This window comes from Ovis aries, chromosome 1, assembly GCF_016772045.2.
Source record: "Ovis aries strain OAR_USU_Benz2616 breed Rambouillet chromosome 1, ARS-UI_Ramb_v3.0, whole genome shotgun sequence".
Classification (NCBI taxonomy): domain Eukaryota; kingdom Metazoa; phylum Chordata; class Mammalia; order Artiodactyla; family Bovidae; genus Ovis; species Ovis aries.
Window position 1 is genome coordinate 93,974,910 of NC_056054.1, and position 12,187 is coordinate 93,987,096.

The 12,187-nt window shown below is 49.6% G+C and overlaps 1 protein-coding gene across 17 annotated transcripts in view; it reads right to left on the reverse strand.

Annotated features, from left to right (window-relative positions):
* Positions 1-12,187, reverse strand: part of IGSF3 (immunoglobulin superfamily member 3) — a 132,548-nt gene that overhangs the window by 32,423 nt on the left and 87,938 nt on the right. For all 17 annotated transcript variants that reach the window (XM_060401604.1, XM_042253039.2, XM_042253051.2 and 14 more), the window contains 2 exons: positions 4,165-4,575; positions 149-556 (listed from right to left, as the gene is read on the reverse strand). In XM_060401604.1, the coding sequence (XP_060257587.1) occupies positions 149-556; positions 4,165-4,575 (819 nt within the window). The remainder of the gene's footprint in view (positions 1-148; positions 557-4,164; positions 4,576-12,187) is intronic.

Genomic DNA, 12,187 nt, shown 5'->3' on the forward strand with positions numbered 1-12,187 from the left:
TGCTCATACATTTAACTGCAAGTAACTAATTAATTGTATTAATTTAATTAACAATGGGTTCATTTTGAAATTAATTTTATGCAACGCATAAACGATCACAGAGGGGAACCACCAAAGGGAGAGGAGGCCTGGGGAGGTTAACTCTCACCTGGTCGAGTGACGCGAACAGCCATCTGGCCAGCGGTGTCCTCAGCCTGTTTGTACCACGTGCCACTGGGGCTGGGCAGCCACTCCTCCACACGGCAGCTGTAGGTGCCGCTGTCCTGCACGGCCACGTTCTGGATGAAGAGCCGGTACACACCCGGGGAAGGGCTCTCCAAGTGCAGCCGGCCCTTCAGGTTGTTCTTGGCTGCCTGCTCTCCGTAGTGGAAGGTGGCATCGCGACTCAGGCGGGCCACAGTCTCCCGCTCTGGCTGGTTGGGCTTCCACACAAACCATTCCACCAGCAGCTGTGAGGCTGCGCTCGTGCGGTTCAAGACCACGCACTCCAGCTGCACCTGCCGCATCTCCAGAACCGACAGGTTGCCCTGTGCTTGGCTGAGCTTCAGGCGGCTGTCTGCAAAAGTGAGGAAAGAGAAGTTGCCAACAGGCAAACAACGAGCCACTTGCATGCAACCTTTCCCAGTGGACGTTGAGTGCATGACTTCCAAAGACAGGACGACAGTGGCAGGCTCAGGTGTGCACTCTTGAGTTCTTGATCATGGGTCTGAGTTCCTGAGTTTCAAGGAATTTGCTGTTACAGTAGCAGCTGCCCCCAAATTTATAACCCTCATAGATTCAGATGCTTAGGAGAGGACAAGCATGCACGGTAGACGACTCCACGTCCAAGTGACAGCAGAGCATGAGGAACGTGGCCAACTGGAGGGGTTGGCAGGGCAGAGATGGAAAGGGCATGGTGAGAACCCTGCTGGAAGTAACAGCAAATGTTCAAAACTGACCACATATGGCCAGAATATGCTGAGCCATCAACCTCAGAGGAACAGCAGGGGAAAGCCAGCTTAATATGTACACCAGTTGGTCCTAAGAATTGCAGTTCTTACCTTCTCTACCAAAAAAAAACAAAAACAAAAAGACCATAAGGGTTTCCTCTCAAGATGGGAGCAGAACTGATCTAACATTAGTAAAGAAAAGACTGATATGGATGGTGGTTTGAAACCTCAGCCAATCAGATTGTTCTCCAGAGAAAAAGGTCATTAAATATGGTCATTAAACATGCTTTGATGGCATCCCTGCCATTTCAGAAGGGCCCAAAGAGCCTCTCTGGACTAAACGGGTTAAAAAGCTATGGAACTGCAAATGCACAGAAGCCCCTAGAAAGAACACCTCCTGAGTCAGGGAGGGGGAGGAACTTTCACTTTTCACTTTTCCACTTCAACACTGTCACAATATTTTATAAGGCACATTTATTCCACTTTTGTAATAAAAGGTCAAAAAATTTAAAAAACAACTGAATATTTTAAATAACCAATCTCTGAAAATATACACATACTCTCATCTCAAGGTTGAAAGATTATTTTCTCCTTTGTGGTTTTTAGTATTTTCCAAAAGTTCTATGAGTGTATGCTTTCTTATTAAAGGGGGTGGGGGGACTGGAAGAAGTAGGGGAGGGGAAAAAAAGAAAAACATACAAACTAAAAATCTCAACTGGGGACCTCCCTGGCAGTCCAGTGGTAAAGATTTCACATTCCAATGCAAAGGGTGTGGGTTCAATCCCTGCTTGGGGAACTAAGATTCCACATGCCTCATGACCAAACAACAAGAATGCAAACAATAAAAACAATACTATAACAAATTCAATAAAGACTTTAAAAATGGTCAACATCAAAAAAAATTTTTTTTAATCTCAACTAAAAAGGGGGAAGGTGTTGTTTTAATCTGTGTCCTGTGAGTTTTCTGTTTATAGTGTTAATATTCCCCATTAACAGAGATTTCACTAGCTGTGTTTTGACAAGGATCCTTACAGCCCTTGTGCCCCAGTTAGCTTGCTGCTGAGAGTCTGTTATCCCCAACAGGGAAATTCCCTTGATAAATTTAGGCTGTACCAAGAACTTCTCAGTTTCAGCACAAACGAGAAAAGGGAAAGGAGGAATGATGACTAAGAGGAAACACATGCTGGGGGAGGGCTGAACGGCCTCCCGATGGGGAAAATGGTCAGAACTGAACACAGACACGAAGAACAGAAACCCAAGAGAGCATCTGTGGGGCTAATGGCAATCTTCAGCTCTCAAAAGCCCCAGGGACTGGCCTGCAGGCAGGGCATAGGTCACTGGAAATACCAACAGGAATCATTGAGACTGGAGTTTCCTGTTTTATGCCTCAGAAGGGGTGGACCATGAGGCAGATGAGAAGCCCAGGACCGGGTGGCCTGAGAAATACAGTATCCTGAGCAGAGGAGGGGACCAGCCCCATGGCATTCGGCCTGGGCCAGGCCACCCCTTCTGCATCTGCTTTCATTTGCTTACAGAACAAACTTTTATGGAGGTCTCCTGGGAGACAAGCCGTGAGAATAGCATGGTGCGGAAAACAGGACCTGTGCTCACTCGTGGGGCTTCCCGCCTACTGATTCTGAATATATAAATAGTAAACAAGTAACACATAGTGACTGATGATAAACGAATGTCCGCAAGTACAAACACGAACAGGCAGTTCATAATGACTTATATACAAAGAGCTGTTGCAGGTGGTGACGTGCTCTGAAGAGGCTGGAGAAAGGAGACACGGAGTGATTGTTGTTGTTCCGTCGCTAAGTCATGTCCAACTCTTTGCGATCCCGTGGACTGCAGCACACCAGGATTCCCTGTCCTTCACTGTCTCATGTTTCACGTGCACACATGAGCTTGCTCAAACTCATGTCCATTGTGTCAGTGATGCCATCCAACCATCTCATCCTTTGTCGTCCCCTTCTCCCCCTGCCCTCAATCTTTCCCAGCATCAAGGTCTTTTCCAATGAGGTGATTAGGGTACCATTTTAGTTAAAATGAGCTAGGAATGCCTCTCTGAGGAAGAGTGAGATAGATGGACATCTATGGTTAACATGTCCTAGGGTGAGAGAATAACAAGCACAAAGGCCCTGGGGGTGTCAGGGAAAGCAACCAATATTTACTAAGGGTGTCATGCCAGTGGCTGGGGATCCAAAGGCACAGCACCTGTCCTCTAAGTGCTTACAGCATAGTGGAGAAGAAATGAAAACACCTATTATACTATGCGTTTTCTGTGGAACCCCTGGTGACACAGGAGAAACCAGAGAAGGCTTCCTGGAAGAGGTGCTGAGTGAAGTCTTAGAAATGGGCTAAAGACAGGGGAGAAGCGTCAGGGGAGGTGCACTCCAGGAGAGAACAGCATACGCAAAGGCATGGGGGGCAACACAGCATCCCACAGCCCATCGGGAAGCACCAGTAGTGGTAACGGTGAACTACAGGGCACGCAGGAATGCGGGATGGAGAGGAGCGCAAGGCCACATTATGTGAAAAGCGCAAAGAACTAGAACTTTTCAACAAGGAGAAGGGGCTCCCTTCACATATTTGAAAGGGTATCACTTAGACTAATCTCGGGTTGTTGTGGGACAGACCTAACACTGAGAGGGAAATTACAGGGAAGGGGACTTTCTAACGACCAGGGCCACCCAAAAGTGGAACCAAGTGGGTGGAGGCAGTCAGTGCTCCCTCCCTGGAAACGCGCCAGCAGAGGTCAGGGAGCAGAGCATAAACAGGATAAAGGCCACACTTACAGGACCTGAGAGGGGCCAAGGGGTGATTCGGTCCGGACAGGAAGGGCTCACTCCTGGACTGGGATTGGGTGAAAAGGAAGAAGGCAGAAGCAGATGAAGGCCACCAGAAAACGCCTTCCGGGCAGGAATCCTGGGTATGGAGCTGGCACCAGCCCGAGATCCGGGAGCACCAGGGGCCCTGCCTTGCTGCCCCTTGCGACCCTTGTCTGTCCCTTGGGCTTTTCCCTGGTGAAGATGCTGTCTACAACAGCAGAGTCAAGAATGCACCTCTGAGTTTGCCATCAGTACCAGGACCCATGAGGTAAAGTGGACGGCCCACAGTGTACTAGGCTGACACTCTGTGCCACACTTAATCCAGCATGAACCTGCAGAGCCTGCCACCCCCAGGCAGTCTCTCTGCGCTCCGCCCACTGCCCAGGCTGCACCCCTGCTCTTACCTGGCCGCTTCACAGTGACCTCTGTGCGCCCTGAAACCTCCTCTGCCAGTTTGTACCAGGCATAGTTGGGGCTCAGCAGCCACTCTTCCACATGGCAGTAGTAGCTGCCACTGTCGCTGACCTCGGCTCTCTGGACAGTGAGGCTGAACAGACCTCCGGACGCGTGCCTCTCAAACTGCAGCCTGGCTCTCAGGCCCTCCTCCTCGGCATAGGTGCCATACTCAAAGGCAGAGTTGTGGGTGGTTTTGAGGATGAGCTTGCCGTCAGCATCCGAGGGCTTGTGAACATACCAGAGCACAGCGAAGTGGGAGTTCTGGCTGGTCTGGGACTTGACTGAGCAGTTCAGCTGGATGGGCCTGTTTTCCACCAGGGTGAGGGTCCGCTTTGATTTGCTCACCTGCAGATTTGTCACTGCAAAGCAAAAGGGGGCGCTTTAGCAGAATCACCACATACTCCTGGAAATGCGGCCTATCCCAGGTCCTGCCTCCAGGTTCCCCGTCTAGCACAGTTCCTAGAGGACCCAACACTGACGGGCTTCCCTCAAAGCATGGCTTGACATAAGGAAGCAGCACAGACCCCATCTCACCCCAAACAGCCTCTCCTGCCTCTGCCTCTGCCTTGCCTCGCCCCCAGCTCAGGTCCTCACTGCCTCTCCTGGCTGCTAAGCCCGTCACAGAGCCTCCAGGGAGAGTTGGCAAAAACACACACCTGCCCATAGCATTTTCCTGCGGAAGCAGTTAGCAGCTTCCAACTGCTCATCCTGTTTAGAGTATGCCCGCTCCATGTCCCTCATGAGGCTAAAGGTAGGGGTGCTCTGAAGAATAAGACGGTCCTGCCTGGAGATGCTCTCATCACTGCACCCCCAGATCTGGGCTTCGGAGAGCACTCACTCACTCAATGTCTTCTGGGATATGTGAATGAATGAGTGGGTGAGTGGGTGAGTGAATGAGAGTGAGCGGGAGAAATATGGTAGCAGTTGGTGGGAGGATGCTGGGGTGCTCTTCTTGGAGGAGGGGGAAGGAGAAGGTAGAGAAAAAAATGATGAACAATGGGACAGAACAGAGCTAACTCCAGCCCCCCTTCTCCTCTCTCCTGATCTACCCTACCTAATTAATTACCGTGCTCTCCTTTAAAGTGCCAAGAAGCCATGGTCTAATGAAATATATCTTATGAAGGTAACTGGAGATTTCACCCACTTCATCATTATTATACTTGGCTCTGCTTCCCCTACTCACCATCCTCCCCTTACTGAGAAAGAGGGAAAAAAAAAAATCACAAATTTTAGTTTCCCTTAGGAAGCTAAAAGTAAAAACATCATTTTACCCTCACCCTTCTCTTTATACTGTGTGTGTTGAGGACCAAATCAGCTAAGAAAGAAACTCAGGACAAGGCACAGACCCTGATAGGGAGAGCAAGCTGGGCTTCCTCCAATGAGTCTGCCCAGAGGTAAGGCCAGGGCAGGTTGGCCTGGGCCTGTCTCCAGCATCCCCGCTGATCAGTCTCTTGATCCAGACACAGGACTGAGTCCACTGGTCATGCCTGGGTCTCTCTGTCAGCTCCAGCCGACTGGCTCTCTTAGAGCTGAGAGTGGAAAGGCAGGATCAAGGTCCAAGTCCCATACCCCAAGGCAACTGAAACTTTCGAAAGCTCCAGACTGTCACCTGGACACCCGGCTAAGCCACAGACAAAGGTTCTGAGTGACTGAAAGGATTCAGCAAGCTAAGTATAGCAGAGTCCAATACACAATACCATGACTACAAAAGCAACTCTCAGGCTGTGTCTTCCGGTGCTAAATCAGGTGACACTCTTCACGAAGCCGAATTCACATACCTACAGACCTTCTCAAGGCATCAACACATGTGGTTGAAATAACCTGGGAGAAATCCCCTGGGCCACGACCCCACCCTTCTGGTTTCATCTTTTTTGGGCAACAAGCCCAGTCTCCTGCCTTATTCCTTCTTCAAACGCACAACATCCCCAGGGCACTGGAATCCAGGGCAGGCTTCACCAACAAGCACCCAAGCTCTGGAAACTAGATTCACGTTAACCTGCCAGTCGACTTTTCAGATCCGATGCCTCTAATACTTGAAACAACCAGCTCCCTTTTCATTCCTTTCCAACCCGATTCACTGCATGCAAATGATATCTATATCAGAGCAAATGACACCACCTGAATTGTCTGGTGCTTGGCCAAAATAACTGGGTTGTTCAGTGTAGAATAGAAAGAGATTTAAAATGTATTATTAATTGGGGCCAGATTATTTTTGCAACTGTTACTAAGGAAACCTCCATTGCTATAGTAACTGCATATGTTAAACTGTATTCCTATGACTAAACTTCAACTAGTCACATGGTCTGAGAACAAGAATCCAAGGAAGAGAAATGTTTCAAAGCATTTCAGGTGTTTTTTTTTTCTTCCTTTCCACGTCAAAATAGTGTGAAGTGTCGGAAAGCTTGAAAGAGAGGCATTTTTGAAATCTGGTGCATGTCTGACAGGCGGGCAAGGGGTCAGCTCCATGCCTACGTTCTGAATTTCCTCTCGCGTCTCAAGGACAGAAAGGACCTTTCCTGAAGCCCAGGGGAGATGGCAGCCTGCACCAGTAATTAGGAAACACTCTCGCATCCCACCCGGCACTGCCCTGGGCGATGTGCGGCCAGCTGGCACCACCTTCCTCTATGGGGTGGGGAGAGCCCAGCCCCCTTAAGAATCGGAGGCATTTTCATCTGCAAGATGAGAAACATCACAGCATTCACCTCCGAGGAATGTTGTGCAGATTAAAAAGCAATATTCTACAGAAAGAAATTAGCACAGAGCCTGGTATACAATAAACATACAGAACATTTTCACCATTCCCCTTTCTTTTTGGTGTCTGGGCTCAATCCCACATTCAAAGCTCCCTACTAAGTCAAGAACTGCCAATCGTAAGTTGCACACTTCCTACGGAAACTACTGTCTGCAGACTGGGAGCATCTGTGTCGCCTGGGAGCTTGTTAGAAATGCAGATACACAGGGCCCACCTCGGGCCTCCTGAACCAGACCCTGCCTTTTTTAAAACAAGATCCCCAGGTGGTTCCAATGCACCTGAAAGCCTGAGAAACCTTTCAGTTGCGTGAGTGAATGGAATGGAATTAGACAATAAACACAAAGGTGAAAGAAAAGTCGCTGAGGACTTGGTTAATTCCCAACCATGAGTCAGCAGGAGGAAAAGGTAGGAAGATGGGTGAGAGGCTGCAGGCCAGATCCTTCCCACACCCCACATGTCTGCACAGATACCAGGCACTTCCCAGCTCCCAGAGCTGGACTGTATGCTGTTGGAGAGAAAGGCTCTTTCTGTACCTGGAGAGTCTCCATCTGACGCCTCTGATTACCTGTTGACCTGCAACATCAGCATCATGTGGGGTGAAGACACTGACTTACACTGTGCCCGAGGCCCAGCGACCTGTGGTTTCAGGAGCCCTCCAGGTGATTCTGATGCACCAAATTTGAGGAATCACTGGTGTGGCACCGAGGTGGCTGCAGGTAACTCTGGAGATAGCAGTTTCTGCACAGCAGCGTGAGCAGTAGCCAGAGGGCAGCAAACAGGCAGTGAGGAGCAGAAGGAGAGAGGGATGGCTCTGTCTTTGTTAGAGATCTGTGACAGTCATCAGTCATGTTAGGACTACAGGGGGCAGTAGCTGGACAGCAAGGGTTTTTCAAATTGAGGGACGTAAGTCAGCCAGGAGACTGGGAGAGAATGAAGGAAGGGCTGCAGGAGAAGTGTGTGTGTGTGTGTGTGTGTGTGTGTGTGTGTGTGTGTGTTGTATGCACGCATGTGCAAATCCTATCCATCTTCAAGAAGGAGGGGGACTTCCCTGGCAGGGCAGTAGATAAGAGTCTGCCTGCCAATGCAGGGGACACGGGTTCAATCCCTCGTCTGGGGAGACTGCACATGCCTCGGAGTAACTAGGCCCCTGCGCCATAATTGCTGAGCCAGAAGCCTGCAACTACTGAGGCCCGTGCACCTAGAGCCTGTGCTCCAACAAAAGCTACCACAATGAGAAGCCTGCCCACCAAACGAGAAAGCCCTCACAAAGCAACGGACCCAACTCAGAGAAAAATAAGTAAGTTAAAACAAAACACTACGGCTAGAAACTTCTGCAACCAACTTCCCCCAACCCCCATAAACAGAAAGGAGGGGGCAAAGGCACCTGCTAGTCAGCAGTTACCACACCTTAGAGTCCCTACAGCCTTAATACCACCTTAGCATCCCTCCCTTCCCTCCCCGTGCTCATACTGGTTGAGCCCCTAACTGTCTCCTTCTCAGACCTTATACTCCAGCCTCAGTCTCACCAGGGAGAGCCTCCTAGGCTGCAGACAGGACCTCGCTGCTCCCAGCTTAGGGCCTGCCTGTCGCTCCCCACATTGCAGTTCTCAACAGGACAGCAATGCTCTCAGGGACACCAGGGAAATTGAGGTTGGGGGAGGGCGGCGGAGGGAGGGTACAGAATATGAGATGGCCTAAAGCCAGTAGATTCTGTAAACCAACCTGGGTTGACTCTGCAAGAGGTCTCTGCCTCGTGTCTCGTGTGACTTTCACATGACATTAATTGAAGTGAAAACTTGGTGGCTAGTACCTAGCACTTTTCATTTTGCTATCAGCACGATACTTTTTGTTTTTTTCCACAGCTTTAACATATGCTAGGCAAATCAAGGGAAGGGTTTCCTTTGCTTTGTTCAGCGTTATCTCACGAGTTGCTCAGGATCTTGGAAACCGGTCCAGACAGCAGTGCTGCTCAGAAGTGGCACCACTGACACAATCAGGCGGAGCAATGGGGTGGGGAGCAGGGCCTCTGCCTGGCAGCAGCAGGAACTGGGGACCGATCCTCCCACAGTCGCCACCCCCGAGCACTGACACAATCAGGCGGAGCAAGGGGGTGGGGAGCAGGGCCTCTGCCTGGCAGCAGCAGGAACTGGGGACCGATCCTCCCACAGTCGCCACCCCCGAGCACTGACATGTTAGAGTTTATTGCTTTATTACAAACTACTAAAAAAATTTCTCCATTCTGCCACCATAAGGGCATTGTAACATCATTGACTCAATGGACATGAGTTTGACCAAACTCCGGGAGCTGGTGAAGGACAAACAGGGAAGCCTGAAGTGCTGCAGTCCATGGGGTAGCAAGCAGTCGGACACGACTGAGCAACTGAACAACAGTGAACAACAACAGCAACAATTCTTAAGGATTCCATGAATTTTATTTTAGAGTAGGAAAGGGACTACTACAAACTGTTATTAAAAAAAGGAGAACATAATAAGTGCAGTCCCAAGTCTTATCTGCCCAGTTTAGAATATTCTTACTTCACACAATTATGCGAGCCTTTCTATGTGCTAAGCAGTGCTCTAAGCCTTTTATAAATATTAACTATCTGGTCCTCACCAGACCTATGCAATAAATATTATCATCCCCAGTTCTATAAAAATACTTGCTCAAAGTCATACTTCTGATAAGTGGTAGGGCCAAGATTCAAACCCAGGCTGTCTGCTCTGTCCTTGCTTCTAACCTTCATGAACTCTGACACTCCACGCTGTCTTGTAGAAGTGGGGCTCCCCTGACCCCTGCCAACCCAACCTCTCCCCAACCCTAGGCTTCAGTCACAAGCACGCTGCTGCCTCCCTTGTGATGTTCTTTACTCACAACTCTGAGCCTGAAAGCTGTGCTGCTCCTTCCTGCCACCCACCCCCATGCAAACTGATTCTCCGCTCAACCCTGTGCCTACCCCCTGGACTAGCCTCTGGCCAGCCTGAGAGGCAAGCCCTGTGACACACCCATCAGTGCAGCTACAGCACCCAGCACAGAAGGTGGCACACAGCAGGTGCTCAAACATGCTCGTAGAAGGCACTGGGAGGGAGGGGCAAGGAGAAACCAGCAAAAGTCAGGAGGTAGAAACAGCTAATTAGGGTAACCTAGACATGCCCTGTCTGCCTTACCTGTCTGCAGATAGAGCACTGACCCTTGCTCACTGGCTCCAAACGGGTGTACCCGGTGTAACCATGACAACCAGGCCCGAGGCACAGGGGGAGGGCCGGGGCTCCTCCAGGGCGCTTGCTCTCATGCTCGCTCCTGCTCTCAACACCCACTGGGCAGAAGCCACAGGCACACGAGATGGAAAGAGAGCCTCAGGTTCTCCTGAAAGAAAGGAGGGGCCAACCTCTCTGAAGGACAGGACAGCCTGTCACCTACTAGCCTGTGACAGGCACAGCCACTGTCACAGGCCCCGGACTCAAGGAAGTCAAAGAAAAGAGCCCTCAGCTCGCCCAACCTGCCAGGTCAGCAATAAGAAATTGGAGAAAACGGATTTGGCAGCATCCAGAGGGTATTAAATATTCATCCCAACTGCCCATCAGCAAAATCCCTGCAGAATACACCCACTGACAAGTCAGCTTTCTACACCGGAGGCTGTCCTCCTAGAAGCTTGTTTATTGCTTTGTCAATTTTAATGCGCAATATTTAACAGCCAGACCAAGATACGGTTGTAAATATTTGGAAAATGAGTGCTGACATTTCCCTTATTGCTTCTGTATTTAGGAATATGTAATTGGAGGGTATTTTGGGTGCTAAAGAAAATCAGAAGGAAGCAAAGCAATGCTTCAAAATTAAAAGGAAAAATAAGTGATTAAGAGCTAAGAATCAAATATGCTGAACTAGCTTAAGAGTCCTGCTTAATGCCCCTGTGGTGTCACATCTGCTTTCAATGGTAGTAAAGGCTACGCTAAATCAACAAGACAGGAAGGGTGACGGGATTCCTTGAAGAAGCCCTTATGGATGTGCCTTTGGAACATGAAGTGCACCTCGGGAATGGTCAGCGATTGGATCCACACGTTTATCATGCCATCCAGCCAGGGATTTCAAAGAAACAAAGAGCCGCGGTGCGGCCCGGTCAGTCAGGGGCCCTGACAAGGACTGGTCTAGGGCACAAAGCACACAGTCTTCTTGGGAGCAGGTGACACCAGCTGTAGAGGGCTGATAAAAGGACCTCCATGAGTGAGCCAACAGTCCCTGGGTTTCTACGTCATGCTGTTAGAACAAGCATATTCAACAAAAGCATCTTCTAAAAGGCCGGGCAGGGGGACGATGATGTTCCTGTGGAAAACACCAGAGCAGGGTTAAGAATCCATGGTTTGAGAGGCAAGACGTGGAAGAAGAGTAAAAAGAAGAGAAGCCAGCACTGGATTGAGCTCTGGTGTCCCAGGCCTTAGAGCCATCTGGTGGCAGAAGTGAGAAGAAACAGAGGTGCTCAAGGAGGCCCAATTTAAACTCCTTCACCATGAGCAAATTGTGTCTGGAGGAACCTCTACAGAGACTTTGTGATTCCAGTTTAAGAAAACAAATTTAACAGTCTGCTAAAGGGGTTCAGGGATGGTAAACCTGAGAGAGAGGGTGGATTAAATCAAAGTATATGTTACCAAAGAAGATTCCTGAGGCGGGGGGGCGGGGGCAATACTATAATAGAATTAAATTAAGAGCCTGGGCTCTGGAGCCAGACTGCCTGTCTGGATTTGAATCTTGCCTCCGCCACTTATTATGGATCGCTGGGTAATTTATTTACCCTCTGTGTCAGTGTCCTCACCTATAAAACGGGTGAAACCAGCACCCCCTCGTGGAACTGCATGGACTAAGAATGAAGAGCATTATTGCATATAAAGCATTCAGGGTGGTGATGGGCACGCAAGAAATGCTCAATAGAGATCAGCTGCTATCACTACTGCAGTTACTTCTTCCGTCACCAGTGCTGAAACACCTCCACACAGCACTCTACAAAGAGAAACTGCTTCGGTAAATGAGATTAACTGAATGCAGAAAGGATTTGGCGCGGGGGGGCAGGGTTGGGACGGGGTGTGCTATGCAGCACACAGGATCGTAGTTCCTTGATCAGGAACGGAACCTGTGGAAGCACAGGCTCCACAGTAGAAGCACAGAATTCTAGCCACTGGACCACCAGGGGAGCTCAAGAAAGGATCATTTCTGATACGGTCTAAAAAAG